Raw genomic sequence first — 22113 nt, 5'->3', positions numbered from 1 at the left:
AAGTGTGATTCACAATTCGTGCACCACGCACATAATCATCAACAACATTAGCTGCTATGCCATATGCTAACATCAGTGCATTTTTGTAGTGGTGACAAGCATCTTCTCCTAGTTGCATCGACCCTCTGTTGGAAATACGGATAGACATTTGAGAGGGTGTCTACTATCCGAAATCTCATCAGAAAATGTCAACATTATATACCAGCTCATCTACAAAGTAATCTTTGAAAACATGATCATGTCCTACTTCTTGATCTCTGTTGATCCATCAATGAGGAGTTGGAAAAGAGCTTCTTTCGATATCTTCTTCTTCTGAATCATTGAACAAACACTCATCGATCCAATTATCCATGAGTATATTATCTCGCCATCTTCTTTTATCATCAAAGTTTCTAGCCATTGACTGAAATATAATATTTAGTATTCTTTTGAGGTGAGAAACTAGTTTTAAAATGGAGTTTGTGATTGTAAATATTTGATAGTTGATATTTATAAGTGTATCCGCAACAAGTAATTATTTTTCAATGGTCATTTTGCAACGTCTATCTTACAACAGCTAGTTTTTTTTTTTTTTTTGTCTAATTTTGAAATGGCTAGTTTTGCAACGGTTACTTTCATAAACAATAACACATAATGCACAATAATGACTATCTCACAACAGCTAATTTTAAAAGTCACATCACAAATGAATAAAACATACCACATCACATACGGTAATACATAATAAAAATAAATTAGACTACTTGTTCGGTAGGTCGGTTACCGGACGGTTCGGATCGCGATCCGGGATGTTGGTAGGGATTCGTCAGGTCGTGGACTGCCGATCGAAGGATGCGAGGTCCCGATGTCCCGAGTTTCTCGTGGAGAGGGGGGTGTCACCTGCAAAGACACTCCGACGCTCTTGTCAGTAATGTGCAGGCGGAAAAGGTAGTGTGATGTGTGACGTACCTCGGGGGAAGAGCCAGTCTTCCCCTTATATACATGTTAGTGGTGGGCCCCCCATGGGGACAGGCCCATATCCTAAAGGATGCTGTCCCATAGCTGTGTGCGAGCCGTACAGAACGCGTGTCCGGGTCGGTTACAGGATGCGTGGCCGGACCGGGTGGAGCTCGGGTGGGTTGACCCGCGGGGATCTTGGGCCAGGCCGTAACAGTGCCCCCGACGCGCCAGTGATGGTCGTGAGGGCTATTGGTGGCGCGTGATGTTCCCGTTTCGTGTGTTGTCGTCGAATCGGCTGACCGTGGGGGAGACGCGTCTCTTGTGCGCGTGTCTTTTGGTTTGCTGAGGCGTCCGTTTGTCGCTTCGTTCTTCGCGTTGAGCATTAAATGCTCATAATGAGTTAAAAATCCTCGTGCGCAAAGACCATTTTGCCCCTGCCTCTTTTTGCGCTCCTTGTGGTGGTTTTTAAACAGTTTCTTTCTCTTTTCCTCCTACTCCTGCTATTTTCACCTTCCTCTCTCCCTGATATCTAAAATTTCTTGTTCGAGCCCCCTCGTGCCTCTTTTTTGTTCTCAAGTTCCTGCAACCAATTCAGGTAATTCTTGGTTCCTATTCTCTTGTGTTTACACTATGTTTTACTACTGCGTAGTTGCTGTTTGTGGTTGTTGCATGCTTGGTTTACTTTTGCCGAATGACTTTCCAATGCTGGGGTAGATGAATTAAGGGAGGGGTACCATTCCTGGGTAGGTTTTTAGGTGATTTGCGTGATAGGCGTAGCTTTTAACCGTATTTGGCCATGATTTGAGTTTGAAAAGGTGTAGTTTCTGGGTTTTTATGGGCTCCCGACCTCATAGACTGACGGAGTGGTACCCCGCTGTAGGTATGCCTCGCATTGTCTCCCGGGCTTCTGCATCTGGCGCGGCCTACGACCCGTATGCCTGGGTAACTTCCGATATAAAGGACTCGCCCAACCAAATAGATCTGGCGGAGTTGACCGAGTTCCGGCAAGCCGGTTACTTGTGTGGGGGAACAGACGAGGAGGTCAACTATGAGGACGCTGTTCCTGCCCCCAACGAGCGTATTTATGAGATCAATTTCCACTCTCCTCGTGTCCCCGATTGGATTTGGTTCTACAAATCCATGTTCACACAAGTCGGCGTTCGGATACCGCTTTCTGATTTCCAAATGGCGCTCCTCAACCGGATATCCGTCTCCCCCTCACAGCTCCATCCAAACAGCTGGGCCTCAATCCGCTGTTTCGAATTGGTTTGCGAATACCTCGAGCTACCGGTGTCGGTGGACGTCTTCCTCTTCTTCTTCAATCTTACTAATCCTTCCAAACAAGGGAAAGCTAGGAAAGGGTTCCTTTCTTTCCGATCTACCCAGGGTAGGAGAATATTCGGCCTCTTCGAGGACTCCTACCATGGGTTCAAAGATAAGTACTTCAAAGTTCGCCCCGTCAAAGGTCGCCACCCCTTTTGGTTGTCGTTAGAGGGGGAGCGCCTTATCCCAACTTATTGGAGTTTTGGGGCGGGGTCGAACTCTTTCATTAAGATGACGTATAAAAGGTTGTCGCCCGTAGATAAGCAAATAGCTTATGTACTTTCTGCTATTTTTGAAAAGAACCCCGTGAACCCCCATCTCCTCATGGGTGAACGGGAGGTCGCTAGGAGCTATATCCGTGAGTTGTCTTGTTTGCTTACCTTCATTTGTTTATTGTTGTTTTCTTTACCCGATCTAACGACTAATGCGTCTGTTGTTTGCTGCAGTGGAAATGTCTGCCACCGTGACCGGAGTTGAGAATTTGATGAAGACCTTTTTTGAAGCGAGTGACGACGAGAATGCCGAAGAAAAGGATGCCGGGAGGTCGGAGGGTCCTTCTGGGGAGAAGGAGAATCAGGCTGTGCCTTCTCCCCAGGATACCGGCGTGTCGGAAAAACATACTGCAGGGGCCCAGGCTTCTCCTATTCGTGAGGAGGTGCCCGTTGAAGGGTAATCGTCCTTTACCCCCCTGCCGGACAGTGACGTGGAGCTCATCCATACTCCCAAGAGGTGGAGGATGTCTTCCAGCTCGGAAGGGGCCATCACTATAATGGAAAGGAACTTTGATGCTACCAAATTTATTGACTCGCAGCTGATACCGGGAACGGAGGAGCATTTTCATGGGACTGAGCTGTCCGGGCAGGCGAGGTGGATGTACCGGACCTTGCTTCATGGAGCCGTGATAGCTCGAAAGGCTGAATTCAAGTTGTCGGGAATGGAGGCGCTCCGGAGGAAGCTCGAGTCCTCTGTCAAAGCGAACAATGACTTCAAGGTCCAAGTTGAACTGCTCCAGGGCCAGCTGTCCGAGATGGGGGGAAAGCTCAGTGCTTCTGAGGAGAAAGCGTCGTCCGTTGCGGAGAAGTTGAAGGCGTCCGATGAGACCGTGGCCCGGCTGGTCGAGCGTGAGATGACCTTGGAGGGTCAGCTGAATGCCGCTCAGGGTCGGGTTGCCGCCTTGGAGAAAGAGCGGGAACAAGCCGTCTCAGAGGCAAAAACCGCTAAAGCTGAAGCCGCAGAGCTTAAGAAGAAACTCAAAGTGACCAAGGAACAAGGGAAGAACACGATCTCCATGACCGAAGATGCCCTGAAGGCTCAGCTAAAGATCGCAGCTCCTGATTTCGACACGTCGGCAATTGGCGTTTTCAAGACTATCCAGGACGGAAAGATTGTTGACATGCCGAGGAAGTGAGATCTTGTAACTTGGGATATTTTGTCACGCATTTACTGAATAACTTATTGCTCATTTTTTGTTTTGACACTTTATAAATTATGCTTATTCAGTCGTTTGGCCGGGTTGTCGTTTACTATATTTGTTGCCGTTATTTCTCTCGGAGGTGGGCTCACGCTCGTTTTCCCGTTTTATGTTTGTTATGGCTTGGACCGCCGTGGTCGTGTTGTCGCCGTCATTGGCTTTGGCCGTAAGGAAGATGGCCCCCGGGGTGATCAGTCCCGGTCTGCCGTTTTAAGGTGCGCTTGTGCGCGGCACACGTAGGGAAGTGGTAGACAAGTACGAAAATTTTTGACAAGTAGGAGTTAATCGTTAGCTAGGCAAATTAATCAATACGGCGAGTATTTGACAAAATAAAAAGGTAAATTATCATGTGAACAGAGCAAGTATTTACTATCTGTTTTGGTTCTCAGGTCGGTGAGTCGTCTGGTCATGAGTAGAACCTTCTTAGGTTACCTGCATTCCATGTTCTAGGTATTTCCTTGCCGTCGAGTCTTTCGAGCTTGTAGGCACCTTTTCCGAGCACCTCTTTAATCCTGTAGGGACCTTCCCAATTTGCTGCCAGCTTCCCTTCTCCCGGGGTCGGCACGCCGACGTCGTTGCGTCGTAGGACGAGGTCTCTTTCCTCGAAATCTCTTCTGAGGACTTTAGTGTTGTAACGCAGGGCTATTATTTGTTTTAACGCCGTTTCTGATAAGTGAGTCATCTCCCTTGTCTCCTCCACCAGGTCCTTTTCCACCGCTTCGTTCACACCTGCGAGCAGTAGCCGGGGGCTTGGCTCGCCGATTTCGACGGGTATCACCACGTCGACCCCGTATGTTAGGCGGAAAGGGGTTTCCCCCGTGGCGCTTGGCTCGGTTGTTCGGTAGGACCATAGGACAGAAGCGAGCTCGTCGGCCCATGCTCCTTTCTTGTTGTCTAGGCGCTTCTTTAAGCCAAGTAGGATGACTTTGTTTGCGGCTTCTACTTGCCCATTCGTTTGGGGATGCTCTACCGAGGAGAACCTCTGTTTTATCCCTAGGCCAGAGAGGAATTCTGCGAACTTCTTGTCCGTGAACTGTATCCCATTATCCGAGATGACGACCTCTGGGATACCGAAACGGGTTATCACCTGCCTCCACATGAACTTCCGGCAGTTGGAGGACGATATTGTGGCCAGTGGTTCAACCTCTACCCTTTTGGTGTAGTAATCAATGGCGACAATGAGGTATTTGACTTGTCCTGGGCCGACTGGGAAAGGTCCCAGGAGGTCAACTCCCCATTGACCGAAAGGTCGAGTGGTCGTCAGTGAACTTAGCTCGGAGGCCGGTGCCTTGTGGAAGTTGGCGTTTTGTTGACACTTTATGCACCTTTTGACAAATTCCTTTGAGTCTTTCATCATTGTCGGCCAATAGTACCCGGCTCGGATGAGCTTCCTCGCTAGGGCTTTGCCCCCGATGTGGTGCCCGCAACACCCCTCGTGGACTTCTCTAAGTACATAGTCCGTCTGGTCGGGGTGTAAACATTTCAATAGGGGCTGGCTGAGTCCCTTTTTGAACAGTTGTCCTTGTATGATCGCATATCTGGCCGCCTCTCTTCTCAAAGTTTTGGCTGCTTTCTCATTGTCAGGTAACTTGCCGAGTTCCAGGAAGTTTATGATCGGGTCCAACCACGAGGGGCTTGACTCCGTCAGATGGAGAGCGACCGTTGGCTCCTTCACCATGCCCTGGATGAGAGACCGGTTATCCGCTCCCGGCTTCGTGCTCGCTAGTTTGGACAAGAGGTCCGCCCGTGTGTTCCTTTCTCTTGGGACGTGTTGGATCGTGACCTCTTGGAACTGACTTGTCATTTCTTTAACCTTTTCCAGGTATTTTTGCAGGAGGGGGTCCCGGGCTTGGTAGCTTCCGTTTACTTGGGAGGTGACGACCTGTGAGTCGCTGCATACTTCGACCTTCGTTGCCCCAACTTCACGTGCTAGTATTAGTCCGCTTAAGAGAGCTTCATATTCCGCTTGATTGTTCGACACAGGGAACTCGAACTTGGTCGATTGCTCGTAGACGACTCCTGCCGGACTTTCTAAGATGACCCCTGCTCCCCCGGACGTTTGGTTGGAGGCCCCGTCCACGTGGAGCCTCCACCGTGTGCCCTTTTCCTCGGAGGGATCACCCGTTACCTCAACCAAGAAGTCAGCCATTGCCTGGGCTTTGATTGCATGCCGGGGCTCATACTGCAAGTCGTATTGGGAGAGTTCGATGGCCCAGGTCATCATCCTACCAGCCAAATCAGGTTTTTGTAGTACTTGGCAAATTTCCTGGTCCGTTCTCACGACTATTCGGTGACCCTGGAAGTATTGCCTTAACCTTCGGGAGGAAGTTAGGAGTGTCAAAGCCAGCTTTTCCAGTTTGCTGTACCTCAGCTCGGCTCCTTGTAGAGCCCTACTCACGAAGTAGACCGGCTGCTGAGCTTTCCCTTCTTCTCTTACGAGCACCGCTGCAAGCGCTTCCTCTGTTACTGCCAGGTAGAGGTAGAGTGATTCTCCGGCCTTGGGCTTCCCGAGCACCGGGGGAGCTGCTAGAATCTCCTTGAAGTGGTTGAATGCCTCCTCGCACGCCGGGGTCCATTCGAATGCTATTCCCTTTTTCATCAGATTGAAGAAGGGCAGGGCTTTTGCTGCCGATGCACCGAGGAAACGGGATAATGCCGTCAGTCTCCCCGCCAATCGTTGGACATCTTTGATACAACCCGGGCTCTTCATCTGGAGAATCGCTTGGCATTTCTCGGGGTTGGCTTCCACTCCTCTTTGGGTGATCATGAATCCCAGGAACTTTCCTGCCTCCATGGCAAAGGCGCATTTGAGCAGGTTAAGCCTCATGCCGTGTTGCCGGAGGGACACAAATACGCCTCCCAGGTCGCTCAAGAGATCGTCTGGCCGTGTGGTTTTTGCGAGGATGTCGTCCACGTAGACTTCCACTGTCTTGCCTATAAGCTCACTGAATATTTTGTTCATCAATCTCTGGTATGTGGCGCCAGCATTTTTCAGACCAAATGGCATTACTTTGTAGCAATAGGTCCCTCCTGGCGTTATGAACGCCGTTTTTTCCTCGTCGGGTCGGTGCATCGGTATCTGGTTATACCCAGCATAGGCGTCCATGAAGCTCAGATACCGGTATCCCGCCGCTGCGTCGACGAGTGCGTCAATGTTGGGCAGGGGGTAGCAGTCCTTAGGACATGCCTTATTGAGGTCAGAGTAGTCTACACACATTCTCCACCTCCCATTGTGTTTCTTCACCAAAACTACGTTCGACAGCCAGGTCGAGTAGTCCAATTCCCAGATGAATCCTGTTTCAAGGAGGCTGGCCGCCTGCCTGGCCACCTCCTCTGCCCGTTCCTGTGACATCTTTCTCTTCCTCTAGGCCACTGGCTTGGCTTCTGGTTTGACGGCCAGATGGTGTGACATGAGCTGGGGATCTATCCCTGGCATGTCGGCTGGCGTCCAAGCGAAGAGGTCGGCATTGGCTCTGATCATCTCCATCAGAGGCTCCTTTAATTCATGGGGAAGGTTTCTGTTTATGAACGTAAATTTCTCGTCCCCATCACCAACCCTAAATTTTTCCAAATCCCCTTCTGGCTCAGGTCTAGGCTTATCTTCTATCCTGGCGTCCAGGTCGGCGAGGAAAACTCCTAAAGCTTCTTTGGACTTTTTCCTGAGAGAGAGGCTGGCGTGGTCGCAGGCAACCGCCGTTTCCAAGTCTCCTCTGATAGATCCTACGGATCCGTCATCAGCAACAAACTTCATCACGAGCATCTTCGTACTAATGGCAACCCCCAGGTCATTGATGGTTTTCCTCCCCAAGATAATGTTATAAGCTGTTGAATCCCGTAAGATTACAAAATCTGCCATGACTGTTCTTCGTCTCTGCCCCTGCCCCACGGAGGTCAGGAGCGAGATGATTCCATCCGGCTTGATGAAGTGGTCTCCCAATCCTACCACACCGTGCTGGTGGGTCGCCAGGTCGGCGTCTCTCAATCCCAGGGCATCGAAAACGTTTCTAAACATGATGTTTGAGTCTGCCCCCGTATCTACCAGGATTCGTTTGACGAGGCCTGTTCCGATCCTGGCCGTAATGACCATGGGTGGGCTTTCCGGCACCTCGTCGAACCATTGGTCTTCTGGGCCGAAGGAGATGGATGGGAGACCCTGGGAACTTCTAGCAGACAAGGAGGAGACCGTTAGGACCTTGGCGTCCTTTTTCTGTGCCGATTTTGACCTTGGGGCGGTATTCCTGACCGTTACTACGTTTACCACCGTGAGGCCGTGGTCGTCACCCTCTGGTTCTTGGCGTCGCCTTGTTGACCGGGACCTGTCCTCGCTATCGTGGTCCCGATTACGTCTCCTCGGCTCCCTTATAAGGTGTGAGAAGTCGGCAAGTTTCCCATCCCTGATTGCTTGTTCCAGGGCGTCCTTTAGGTCAAAACAGTCTTGGGTCTTGTGCCCGTAACCCTTGTGATAGTCGCAGTAGAGGTTCTTGTTTCCCCCCGTCCTGTCCTTCAGAGGTTGGGGCCTCGACAGCATCCCCTTCTTTGCAATCTGTTGGTAAACTTCGGTGATCGACGCCGTGAGGGGGGTATAGTTAGTGAACTTCCCGACTCTGGGGACAGGTTTGGGTGCTTTACCTGGACCGCCGTCCCTGGCGTGTTCCTTTGGCCTCTCTCTGCTCTCGTAGTGCCGGGTTTGGTTGTACGCGGGTTGCCGTTTATTGGCAGCCACGACCCGGCTAACTTCCTCATCGTTGATGTACTCTTTGGCCACGCACTGGATCTCTTGCATTGTCCAGACGGGCTTTGTGGTAAGATGTTTCCTAAAGTCCTCATTCGAGAGGCCGTTCGTTAGACACAAACTTGCCACCGAGTCCGTCAAGCCGTCAATCTCGAGGCACTCGTCGTTGAAGCGATCCAGGTACTTCCTGGTCGGCTCCCCGACTCTCTGGGTCACCCCCAGCAAATTGATCGGGTGTTTAGCTTTGACGATCCTGGTCGTAAACTGAGCTAGGAAGGCATGGCTGATGTCGGAGAATTGGGTCACCGAGCCTTGCGGGAGGTTATTGAACCACCGTATTGCTGGGCCAGCCAAGGTGACCGGGAAGGCGCGACATCTTACCTCGTCACCTACTCCTTCCAAGTTCATCCTGGCCTCAAAGGCCGTTAAGTGTTCCAGGGGATCTTGTGTTCCATCATAATTCATGTCCGTTGGCTTGTCAAAGTGTTTTGGCAGCCGGACCTCGAGTACGGAACGGTGGAAAGGGGTCGCTCCTATTATCACGGGTCCCTGGGTAGTTCTTCTCGACTCGACGTTCTCCCGACGCACGTCCTCGTCGCCCCTGTTCGATGCGTGTTGCCTCTCGCGTCTGGCATAGATGATGGGGTCTCGACTTCTTCTTCTGGCGCGTCCCCATCTCCCTGTGCTTTCCGACTCATACTGAGGGCTGGGTGTGCGCCTTGAGCGGCTCCTCGAGCGGGAACTGGTGGGGCTTTGCTCCAGTGCGTTGGTCGCGTTCTCTGTCTGCTAGCCTGCGTTCCAAGTCTTGCATCCTGTGGCGTAGCTCTTGCATTATCCTGGCGTGGTTGTCGCCAGTCCCTCCAAAGGGGCGTCTTTCGTGAGTTTGCGTCGTGTCCCTTGGAGGCAACCTCTGTTGTTGTCGAGTTTCCGTCGCAACGGCGCCTCCCCCAGGCACGGGGGGTGCGGCCTCGCAGCCTGTCCCAGTTTGTACTAGCACGAAGTCCATGGACGATTCCCCACAGACAGCGCCAATATTCAGTAGGTCGGTTATCGGATGGTTCGGATCGCGATCCGGGATGTTGGTAGGGATTCGTCAGGTCGTGGACTGCCGATCGAAGGATGCGAGGTCCCGATGTCCCGAGTTTCTCGTGGAGAGGGGGTGTCACCTGCAAAGACACTCCGACGCTCTTGTCAGTAATGTGCAGGCGGAAAAGGTAGTGTAATGTGTGACGTACCTCGGGGGAAGAGCCAGTCTTCCCCTTATATACATGTTAGTGGTGGGCCCCCATGGGGACAGGCCCATATCCTAAAGGATGCTGTCCCATAGCTGTGTGCGAGCCGTACAGAACGCGTGTCCGGGTCGGTTACAGGATGCGTGGCCGGACCGGGTGGAGCTCGGGTCGGGTCGACCCGCGAGGATCTTGGGCCAGGCCGTAACACTACTTATCTCTATGAATACAAGGAACTATTAAGTAAACTACTTATTAATTATTTTTTCACATGCAATCTCATGAAGAGCTTGTTGTTTTTTACTCATTGTAGACATGTCATCATTAAGTATTTGTATATCCATTTCTCTTTCTCTTTCCTTAGTTATCCTTTCTATTTTCCTTTTCTTTACATTTATCTCAATTTCTTTAATATACCTCTGAGTTTATAATTCTTGTTCCTTCATTGTTACTTGAATTTGTAACTCTTTTTTTTATTGACATAATCTTTTGTTTATGTTTTCTCTCCTCTTCTCTTTCCTTTTTTTTTTCTATTAGTTCCTTTTCTCTAACATTCTTAATATCTTTCATGAGAGACAGCTTCTTAACAATTAATGATTTCTTTTCGCTAAGATCTTTAGATATTTGTGCTTTTTTTTTATCCTTTTTCTTGCTCTTCTTTGGTCCTTGTGGACGAAGGGGAGAGTCCACATCGGTTTCCTCAGCCAATGATATTTCTGGATTTGATGATAATGAGTATGCTCCAATTACATTGACCTTAGTTCTCTCTGAGCCTCCACTTCGTATTGGGAGTTGGCTTCTCCATTTTTGTTCTAGATGAAGCATATTTCAATATCTCCTAAAAGTGAATTTTTGACCAAAATTTATGGAATAAAATTTATAGGTCAACCCCTATATATCATTAGCGTTCGAACCACTCCTTATGTTTCGACTAGCTTGACCTAGCAACCAGGAAATTGTGCAACTTCCTTATTGATCTTATATCATCGTTTTTTATATGCAACTACCACCATTTTCAGGTCAGCACTAAATTCTATACAATAGTTGTGAATTCGATTTCAAAATGTGTCACTCTTTTAGTCAGTACCAACTATAGGGTCAGTTGAAACATTCAACCATGCACCGAATAATATCTCATCCTCTTTCCATTATCAGTATTGAATACTATCTTGCTTCTTGCTTACAATTTTTAATGTCATCATCATTAAGGTTTGCTAGCATCTAATCCACGAGAGTTGACAAAATCTGAATACTGCGAATTTGGACTAGATTGTATTGGAGTCTAAAGAGATGGGTTAGAAGAGCTCTCAATGCACTAAATTGAGTTGGAAACGGCAATAATGTTGGAGTAACATTTTCGATAGAGGAGTTAAATATGAATGAAAATGGATAATGTGGTGTTTGTGAATTTTAATTTTGTGGTTGGAAAATAGGAAATTGATTATTATAAGGAACTTGAAAATTGAAATTAAAAAGATTTTATAAATTTAGACTTCGAAATGTATTTGGTAGTGTGAAATTTTGATTTGAAATTTGAACGTTTGAAGTTTGAGATTGTTGGATATTTAGAGTTTGAAATTTTTTTTGTAAATAATTAAAAAAATAAATTAATTTGGATCTTTTTTTGAAAAAAAATAATATTAGTAGAATTTTGATTTATAAATTTAAAAAATTTAAAAAATTATAAAAATAAAAATATATATAAATATTAATTTTTAATAATAATAGTAATATAATAATGATTATATGTTTTTATTAATATATAACTCTGATTTATAAATTTAAAAGAAAATTAAAGAAGAATAAAAGAAATTATAAAAATAAAAAAAAATATATATATAAATATTAATTTACTAATAATAACGGTAATATAATAACCATCGTATATTTTTATTAATATATATGTATGTTATATATAATATATGTGCAACGGTCCTTTTCATTTTTATTAATATATATGTAAGATATAACATATATGAAATGTTAATATATATGCAACGTACCACTTGTTAATATATACATAATATATATTTTTATTTTTTTAATAATTATCACATATTAAAATTTGATTAGAAGTACAAAGTCCCTCTTCAGATGGACTCTCCTTCTCAAAGCAAGAGGAGAACCTCCCTTTGAGTTCCACCCCCTTACACCTATCTGCTATAGTAACCTTTAAAATTCATCGTACAAAATTAAATTTTAAAATTCATAAAACCATAAACACCATCAAAATATAAATTAAATTTGAAAAACAAGAAGGAATATATATATATAGGCGGAAAGAGGACGCACACTCAAAATTCATCCTCACCTCCCTCCCGCCCAAGAATCCACCACGATGAAAACCCACTCCACACAGAATCGTGTAATTATCTGCCCAGATCGAGTAGGAACGAGTTAGGTACCTCAGTACCTGTTGGTATGTGTTATGTTGTTATTCCTACTTTTTTAAGTTTACTAAAGAAATCTTTAAAGCAATGGTTGAGTTATATCTGTATGAAGTAAACTAATAGTTTGATCTACCACTCGACTTTTTGAATTGGAATTTCATGTTGAGAGAATCCATTCCCTTATACCAAATGCCACAAAATTCATAAATTCCAATGTTTCTTAAACAACAAAATGAATAGATATACACCAACATGTTAGACAGTTAACGAAGGAAACAATTGGTTCACTTACAAGTTTTGGAAAAATGAAAAAAAGAAAAGGTGTTTGAGATTCAGTTTATTACTTTACAAGGTGTTTAAGTGTTTATGCTTATATTTTGAATCAAGTTATAAACCTTTGTTTCAATAATCTAAAGGGAATAAGAACAAAAATCATTGACCCTTTTTTATGAGTTGCCAAAACACTGAAACAGCATATCTGAAACATAATTTTTCATTCACGGTGTTCACATTTCAAAAACATCACTGGCTATACTCGGTTTAAGTCTCACTATTTTGTCTGAGGAACTGAAGGTCCTTCATTTGCAATTCCACAGCTTCTTTTGACAAGGGCTTTGCTTCCAGAACATAATCATCGCCACCTCCTTCTGCTACTCTCAATGCCTTGTCTCTTACCATCTGCTGGATCTCTTGTTGCTGAACCGATGGAAAAACAGCACTAAGCATTGTGATAAGCAACGTCTCGTCTTCCTCCTCTATAGGATCCTTTCCGAAGCAACAAACATAGGTTGCATCGAGTGCCTTCTCAACTCTAATCTCCATTGGAATAGCTGGTGGTGCAGCCTTCAGCTTTGCACGTCTCTGAAAGTTTAAAGATTGGTGTTTCTTCAGTTGTTAGAGTAATGTTACATAGATGGAGCTTTTAGAACCATTGAAAATAAGCACCGTGCATGGATGTAGAGCATTAAAACACAAGCAAACAACATCTAACATAAATCTTGGAGCTGAATTTCGTTTTCTCATGCTTTCAAATTGAGAACATATTGCACTTCTTACAACACAACATGGGCAGCCCAGTGCACAAGCAACCTGCGTTAACGCAAGGTTCGGGAAAGTGCCGCACCCAAAAGGTGTAATGTACGCAACGTCGCAACCTAATTTGATAATTACATCGGTGGTTGTTTCCACGGCTAGAACTTGTGACGCTGAGGTTACACCGAGACAACTCAACCGTTGCTTCAAGGCTCCCCTTTCTCTTAAAACACAACATGAATGATCATATATCTGAGAAGATCCCATTTTATGTCTAATTTGTCATTAGAGGGTTACCTAGGGATCTAGGAGAGTAGCAGGCATAGAGCACAGTTTGGTAACAACCAAGTCTCATCTCACTAGTGGAGTTAGTTACGTAGATCATATAGCACTGTAAAGCACAATTCTTAAAGTTGTGTATAAATTATCATCTTCCATATCTGGTGGAAAATCTTCGGATCATCCTTAAAAGTCTCAAATTAGCAACTTTATCATGTCAGTACGGTTGGTACAGGGCAGCTTGTATTATTGATAACTAACGAGCTATTGTTGCCGCAATGCAGCAACCAAATACAAATGAATACCTATTTGCCTTGAAGAGAAGGCAAATAAATGTTTAATATGCAAGGCCTCAGTGTGACAATTTTGCAGATAATATAAAATGAAATTGATACATAATACACACTGAATGACTGTTACAGTTACAAGAAAGGTGTATGTTTTTTCAGTATTTGCTAGTATGCAATTTGTTAAGACAAGCTTTTGAGGCACATGGTCGACACATAAGTCGCAATAAGACAGAGCATATAGAGTGTAAGTTTAGCAAGCCATGAGGAATTCAAACAGAGAAATGAAAATTGGAGAAAATACTATACCATCAGTTAAGAGATTTAAATATTTTGGTTGTATTATTCAAGACAATGGAGAAACAGAAGGAGATACAATCCTAGGATACAAGAGGGTAGATCAAAGTGGCGGAGTGCTTCAAAATACATTTAAAGCTAAACAATAAATGTTATTACACTACCATTAGATCAACTATGATGAATAGAGTGTTGGTCGGTAAAGAGTGAACACAAACATGAGTTTAGAGTGACTTAGATGAATATGCTTTGACGGATGAGCTATCATACTAGAATAGACATAATAAGGAATGAGGACACGATAAAGAAAGTTGGAGTGACGCCTAATATTGAAGAGATGATGGAACCTCCTCTTAAGTGATTTGAGAACTTGGTGAAAGAGGGGAGATCAGATGGAAGATACCGGTGATTAAGGGCATAGGAGACTAAAAAAGACGGTGAAAAGGTGATCAAAAGAGACAAAGTATGAAAGGGCTAGTTCAAACATGATTCATGATAGGGTGCAATAATATCACTTGATTCCTGTAGCTAACCCCACTTAGCGGAACAAGGCTTGTTCTTGTTGATTGCAAGCGTTTTGTCTTTGCCTTGACAAGGATTAAGCGGTGTTTAGCCAAGTCTTTTTCCATTGAGGTATATACTATTGAGATGAAAATTTGAAAATTTTCTTATCACTAAAAAATTATTTAGGAAAGACCGAAGAGAACAATGCAGAACATATATCATAATGTCCTCCCACAGACAAGAACAATGACAAGCCTGCAGAAACCTTTGAAGCACCATTTTCAACCATTCTTCTGAGCCAAATTGTTTACCATTTAGACTGATTCGGTCAGTTAATATAAACTGATACAACTCCCCTTCAAATGCAAAGTAGTATTAAGCAAGAGTCCCATTTATAATAAAACATTTGTAGCGGCTGATTTTGTAATTTACACGAAGCATTTTTATCAAATATGAATATACTAAAACTTGTAAGATACAAAGATAGAAGAAGGGACCAACCTCTCTTGCTTCATTCATCAAGGCAATAAAATTCTGCTCCTCAAATTCAATGTCATTCGAGATCCGCAGCCTCGCCACCCCTTCCAAAATCTCCTCAGTTTTCAGAAGACCAGCACCAACCGCAGCTAGCCAACAGCACAACAGAACATAAAGAGGATCCCCTGCCTAAATACAAAAAGATAACTAAACAACCCATTACCAATATTCATCAACATAAAATGTAACACAGAGTTTTGAGCATGAAAACCACTTCCACTAAATTACAGCTCTTAAACCCAAGACTGAAATTTGAACGAAAGGGTTAAACACTTCATCACCAACCTTTTATCCATTATAAGGTTACAAAGTTTGAGTTTTGTCGAATTATACAACCCAAGGTTCAATTTTGATTATGTGTGGTGGTTGGAAAAGAACTAAATGGATTCAAAATTGATTACCCGTCCTCTTCGAGTCTGGAACTCATAGAAAGCTCTGGAATCATTGATGGAGCACTTCTTGCCAACCCTTCTTCTGAACTCAGCAAAATCAATGATGTCACTTCCAACGCCACCTTCATCGCTGAGAATCCTAGCTATGAGTCCAACCACAGGCAAAGAACCAATGACCTTGTTGGCGAAACCAGAAATGGAGTTCTGGTTCTCCATGTAAGCTCTAATGGAAAGTTTCCTAACTCTAGAGGTTGAGGAGGTTTGCCTTGTGGAGTGAACATGATGATGAAGAAAAAGCAGAGAAGAAGAAGAGAGTTTAGAAGAAGGGAGGTTATAGAGATGAAATGTGAGATTGGTGTGAAGAGATGAAGATGATGAAGAGAGTGGTAAAGTGGACTTAAAAACAAGCATGATGGTCGTTCGTTGAACTTCGTTTCTTGGCCTCTCGTTTTTATATGTTATCAGGGAACTTTGATTCTATGCCACGAGGGGATTTTGCATTAGGAAATGGAAATTGTTTGGTGCTTTCAAAATTCTGTTTAGTTTGTCTAGAAATAGTCAAATAGAGATTGAGTAAAATGAAACTCATTTTTTTATTTTGAATTACATGAATAAATGTTAGACATCATAAAAAATTCTTTGGGTTTATTTCGAGCGCTTAAAAAGTGACGTTCTTTCAAGTTTTTGTGACTAATTTATTCTAGTATTATTTTTGAATTTGAATACTCTAAATTTTGAATTTTCACTTTAGAAAATAAAATTTGATCTCTCACCATTTATTTTATTAAGTGAACTAAGAAAAAATATAAGAGAGAAACTATTCAAAAATAAAAAATCACATTTTACCCTCTAAAATAAAATTCAAAATTTAAAGAATCTAAATCCTTATTTGTTGGCATGCTAATTAAGAGACATTTATGCACTACTAAAAATAGGATAAAATAAGACACTAAAAATAACATATAATAGACAAAATATTAAAATTAGTATTTTTATATTTTATTTGATAATAAATTAAAACAAATTATAAAAGTTTAATATTTTTTATTCAAAAAATTGAAAAAAAAATATAATAAAAAATATAATTACGAAAAAATAATAAAAAAATATTTAAATGTTTATTATTAATAAAAAATTTTAAATATTTTTATTTAATAAATACAAAACAAATACATTAAAAATTTAAATCTTTTGTACTTTTAATAAAAAAATTTTAATTTATCATCTTAATATACACTTTTAGCTAAATTCATAAAAAAATAAAAAATTTATGTTTTTTATTAATATTTATATATTTTTTATTAAAATAAATATAAAATATACTAATTTAATATCTTTAGATACAATATTTTTTTTATATTTTATCTATTAACTATAATTTTATATTTTTATATTTTTTATTAGTGTTTTATATCTGTAAACAAATCGGGTATAAATATTTTTCCTAAAAAAAATACTAAGGGTCCGTTTGGATAGATTTATAAGTAACTTTTTTTAACTTTTAACTTATGAAAATGTATAATATTAATGTTCGGTATAATTTTTAAAATAAAATTATAACTTTTTAAAAAACTATTTTGGTGTTTAAGGAGTAGTTTAAAAAAATGACTTCTCTCATAATAAAAAATTTTTTATCATTTTTTTTTTAAAATAAGTACTTTTAAAACTAAAAAAATAAACACAAAATAACTTATTTATAAATTACTTTTAATATAAATATTTATTGTTTAAATTATTTTTTCAAAAGTAACTTAATTAAGTTGTTTATCCATGACCTAAATCATAAAGCTTTTACATTATACAAAAGCTAAAGTAAGACACAGTCACGCAGATTCTATAAAAAAAAAACGTGCGGAACAAAAAAGCCTCTTCGCAAAGAAAACAGGAAGCGCAAAAACACGTTTCCTTGAAAAACGAGAAGCACAAAGATATCTAACTTATCTTTTAGTAATTATTTTATAGTTAAATATTTTGATTCCTAAAAAAGATTTAGTTGGACAGTTTAATATAATCAAATGTTAATTGTTGTGAAAAAAAATATTTGATTAAAACTAAATTTTTAAAAATATTTATAAAAACACTTAAATTTAATACGACATGAGAAATAGTAGAAAAAAAATTAATGTATTAAAAAATATTGAAAGGATTGAATTTATAAAAAATATGAAAAATATTGACAAAAAAATTAATTTAGTACACAATATTCAATTTCACAAATTAAAATAAGTCACTCAATATAAAATAAAAATGTTCATAGATCAAATTAGATCAGATTTAATTGGATCTAAATTTCGAATTTTACTTTAAAGGATAAAGTGTGATCTCTCACCATTTATTTTATAAGTGGGACTAAGAAAAAATACGAGAGAAAAATTATTTAAAGGTGTGATTTTCACACTTTATCCTCTAAAGTAAAAATTCAAAATTTAGAAGATCCAAATTCAGTTTAATTAGGCATGGACGTGACTCTAATAGGCCACTAAAACTATTTTAATTCGGTCTGAAATAAACCAAATTAATCTAATAAAAAATTAGTATATACAAATTTATAAATTTTATAAAATAAATTAATAAAATTTTACTTTTAGAAATGAAAATTAACAATACTATATCATATTTATACCAAAATAAATTATTTTAATACAAAAACAATCTTAATTGAAATATAAATATATAATATTTTATTATTAATTTTATTCTAAAATATATATATATATTTATTATAAAAAACAACTTTAGGCTTAATCGAGTGACTCAAAACATAACCTAACCTAAAAATAACGTCGAGTAAAAATGATAATCCGAAACCGACAAAATATACTTTGTATCCGAGTCTTGAACATCCTTAATGAAAAGTCAAGGACTAATTTGGTACACCTACAAAAATAACATAATAGATGACACGTAGACGAATAATGTTATTACATGTGTTATAGGATGACACGTGGCAAATAGTGTTGTGACACGTGACACACTCGTTTACGTCAAGTCATGTGTCACTGACTAATTCGTCATCATACCACTATACATGACTAAATCATAATGTAACATGTGTCACTAATGATCCACGTCATCAAATCGCGTTAGCATATTGTTGACAGAAAAAAGGTGAAAGACTAAAGTGTTGCACTTTTACCAATCTAAAAAATGTAATTAGTGAAATTTGAATTTTAATGACGAAATTGATGTACAACGTCAATTTTAGAGACTACTTTTGAGATTTTATTTTTATATTGGAGTTGTGTTATCATTCCTAATTTTTGTATACTAAATAAATCTAAATCTAGAAGCATGGCCTACCATATGTTTCATAGTTAGAGAAAAAATATAGAGAACTATTTTTTAATTAGCAAATAGTAGCTAACTTTAATATTTATTTAGGATTAGAATATATGATTTAGAGTTTAGAATTTAAGACAAATAAACTACCTTTAAAAAAAATTGGCAAAAAACTATTAGTTATATAGTATTATTCATATTCGAATAACTTGGGAATACAATAATAAAAAGCATAAGAAATAAACTTTTATTTAGTCAATATTAGTCAACTTTAGAATTTAAGTTTATAATTTAGAATTTAAAATTAAAGATTTATAATTTAGAGTCTAAATTTAGAATAAATGAAATAAATTTGAAAAAGTTAATTGATGTTGGCAGAAAAATATTGTGCGCGCACTTTTTTTTTTCTCTTCTTCGAATGCGCTTTTTATTTCTTACTTCTTTTTCTTTTGCTTCTTCTTACTTACTTACACTCCTACTTCTTTTTCTTTTTATCCTCCTTCTTTTTCTCTATCTTACTTTTTTGTTATTGTCATCGCTATCACCACCACCACTTCCTCCTCCTTCTCCTCTTTCTCCTTCTCTTTCTCCTCTCATTTTTTTCATTTGAGGTCTTCTTTTTCTTCTTTTTTTTCTCATCCTTTATTATCATCGCCATCATCTTCTTCTTAGTTAAATATCACACAATTAGTTTAACGATTCATTAAGTTGTAAATGGCATGGTTAAAAAATTTCAGTGTAAAAATTAAAAATTTTTCTGTGTCATAGTTAAAAAATTTTGATGCTATTTTTCTGAAAAATTCTACACAATTCAAAACTCTCATTCATCATTATCATCATCATCATCATCATCATTATCATCTTCTTTTTCTTCTTCTTTCACATTCTCATAATTATTCTTCTTCTTTATTCATATTCTCATAATTCTTGTTTCACACTCTTAATTATAACTTGTGTCATGGTTAAGAAATTTTGATGTCAAAATTAACAAACTCCTTGTGTCACGGTTAAAAAATTTTGATATTATTTTTTTTGTTAAATTTTGCATAACTCAAAACTCCTTCTCCTCTTCTTCTTCTTCAGTTTAATACCACACAATTAATTCAATGATAACAAAACACATCATTTAGTTAGAAATGATATAGAAATCTTTTGACAAATGATACAAAAAATCTAAAGAATCGCAAGTCCAAAACCTTAATTCACCCAACCAAAAAAATACATTCAAATATGTTTTAGAAAAAAAAATACATCAACTTGTTGTAAATGACATAGAAATGGCTAAACCTTTTATATATGAATTTAGTACTACCCAACTAGTTCAATGATGAGAAACATACATCATTTAGTTAGAAATGACACGGTTAAAAAATATATATGTCACGGTTAAGAAATTTTGGTGTTAAAATTAAAAAATTTTCTGTATCACAATTAAAAAATTTTGGTATTATTTGTTTGATAAATTATGCACAATTTAAAATTTTCTTTCCTCATCATCATCATCTTATTTGATATTCTTCTTCTTCTTGTTTGATATTCTCATAATTCCTATTTCACCCTCTTAACAAAAACCTATGTCACTGTTAAAAAATTTCGATATCAAAATTAAAAAACTTCCATGTCACAGTTAAAAAATTTTAGCGATATTTTCTGATAAATTCTTCATAACTCAAAACTCCACATTTTCTTCTTCATCATCATCTTCTTCTTCTTCTTCTTGTTTTACATTCTCATAATTTTTATTTCACCACGGTTAAAAAATTTCGATATCAAAATTAAGAAATTTCTGTGTCATGTAAAAAATTTTGGTACTATTTTCTTATAAATTTTACAAAACTCAAAACTCCTCTTCCTCCTCTTTTTCTTCTTCATCATCATTATTTTTTTCTTTCTTCTTGTTTATCTTCTCCTTGCTTCACCTTTTCATAATTCTTCTTAATAAAATTGTGAAAGAATAAGAAAAGAAGAGAGGAAGAATATTATACTTCTTGATTGATTGAATTGAATTATATTATGTAGGTAAAACTAAATATATATAGAGCATTGGGCTAAGAAAGATAAAAGCAAATAAAGATAAGATAAGAACAACTAAAGATAAGATAAGATAAAATAATAAAGACTAAAATTGTAACTGAATTTATGTATTCTGTTGGGTTAAATTTGTGGGCCACGAGACTTCTTTATTGTTGTCATGGACTAAGGTGGAAGAGTAGTTTAATACGCTCCCGCAAGCTGGTGGATGGAAGATGTCAATAATCCACAGCTTGGATAAGTTCCGATGAAATTGTTGAGCGTCTGATGTGGTGACGCGAAGGAAGATGCATGCGGCGGAGCTTGAGCTGCCGGCGGCAAAAATATAAAAGGAGATGATGTGATTGAGCAGCAATCTTCAAAAAATTGCGTGCGGCGGAACTTGAGCTGCCGGCGGCAAAAATATAAAAGGAGATGCTGTGCTTGAGCAGCGATCTTCAAAAAAAAAAAGCACGTAGAGCGCAATAAGATTGATCTTTAGAGGGCGCGTATGGCGCAATAAGAGTGGTCTTCAAAGGGCGCGTAGAGCGCGATAAAAAAAAAGAGGGCGCGTGGAGCGCAATAAGAGTGCAGATGGAACTGCTAAAACAGATGCAGATTGAACTGCTGAAACAAAATGCAGACATGACAGCTGAAACAAAATGCAGACATGACAGCTGAAACAGAATGCAGACGAAACTCCCGGAAGAAGGTGTAGATGAAACTGCCGGAAGAAGGCGCAGACAAGTCATAGTAACTATTCCATGAATGATAGTTAAATCCTGTTAGAACAGGTGTAACCAAGACCGATGTTGGATTTTTACTTGGATGGACGTAATAGAGATTGGTTAGATTCTGAGCTAAATTAAAAGATTAATTATTCATCGTGGTAGGAGGTTGAAAAAGAAGTAGAGTGATTTTTCACCAGAAAGATGATAGCTTATGTATCCTCTTCAAGGAGGATACCAAGACTCTGATACCATAATAAAATTGTGAAAGGATAAGAAAAGAAGAGAAGAAGAATATTATACTTTGTATTTCTTGATTGATTGAATTGAATTGAATTATGAAGGTAAAACTAAATATATATAGAGCATTGGACTAAGAAAGATAAAAGCAAATAAAGATAAGATAAGAACAACTAAAGATAAGATAAGATAAAATAATAAAGACTAAAATTGTAACTGAATTTATGTATTCTGTTGGGTTGAATTTATGGGTCACGAGACCTCTTTATTGTTGTCATGTGCTAAGGTGGAAGAGTAGTTTAATACTTCTTATTTTACACTCATAACAAAAAAAAAACAAAACAAAACAAAAAATACATAATATTTCAAATCACTGGAAGAGGAGGAAAAAAATGCATCAAAGAAGAAAGAATGCGAAAAAAAATTTATATTAAAGAATGCGAA

At 39.4% G+C, this 22113-nt stretch overlaps 2 protein-coding genes across 2 annotated transcripts; both read right to left on the bottom strand.

The window, feature by feature from the left end:
- Nucleotides 1–7097: 7097 nt before the first annotated feature.
- On the bottom strand, nucleotides 7098–8930 carry LOC140179340 (uncharacterized). Its single transcript, XM_072218097.1, has 2 exons — nucleotides 7773–8930; nucleotides 7098–7610 (listed from the first exon to the last, which is right to left on the bottom strand). The coding sequence occupies exons 1-2, from the start codon at nucleotides 8928–8930 to the stop codon at nucleotides 7098–7100; spliced, it is 1671 nt and encodes a 556-aa protein (XP_072074198.1).
- Nucleotides 8931–12504: 3574 nt separating this feature from the next.
- LOC112750795 (photosystem I assembly factor PSA3, chloroplastic) lies at nucleotides 12505–15999 on the bottom strand. The gene is made up of 3 exons (XM_025799646.2): nucleotides 15422–15999; nucleotides 14985–15149; nucleotides 12505–12945 (listed from the first exon to the last, which is right to left on the bottom strand). Exons 1-3 carry the CDS (start codon nucleotides 15821–15823, stop codon nucleotides 12625–12627), a joined length of 888 nt encoding a protein of 295 aa, XP_025655431.1. The 5' UTR covers nucleotides 15824–15999; the 3' UTR covers nucleotides 12505–12624.
- Nucleotides 16000–22113: the final 6114 nt, after the last annotated feature.

The sequence above is a fragment of the Arachis hypogaea genome, chromosome 15, assembly GCF_003086295.3.
Source record: "Arachis hypogaea cultivar Tifrunner chromosome 15, arahy.Tifrunner.gnm2.J5K5, whole genome shotgun sequence".
Taxonomy (NCBI): domain Eukaryota; kingdom Viridiplantae; phylum Streptophyta; class Magnoliopsida; order Fabales; family Fabaceae; genus Arachis; species Arachis hypogaea.
This window is presented reverse-complemented; position numbering and strand designations above follow the sequence as displayed.

Excerpts from the sequence above, each read along its gene's own strand:
- LOC140179340 (XM_072218097.1), bottom strand. The coding sequence starts at position 8,930 with ATGAATTATGATGGAACACAAGATCCCCTGGAACACTTAACGGCCTTT. Across the intron at positions 7,611-7,772 it reads GCCTCGTCAAACGAATCCTG|GGGCAGAGACGAAGAACAGT; the intron begins GTAGATACGGGG and ends TCCGTGGGGCAG.
- LOC112750795 (XM_025799646.2), bottom strand. The coding sequence starts at position 15,823 with ATGCTTGTTTTTAAGTCCACTTTACCACTCTCTTCATCATCTTCATCT. Across the intron at positions 15,150-15,421 it reads TCCAGACTCGAAGAGGACGG|GCAGGGGATCCTCTTTATGT; the intron begins GTAATCAATTTT and ends TTTTGTATTTAG. Across the intron at positions 12,946-14,984 it reads TGATGAATGAAGCAAGAGAG|AGACGTGCAAAGCTGAAGGC; the intron begins GTTGGTCCCTTC and ends TTAAACTTTCAG.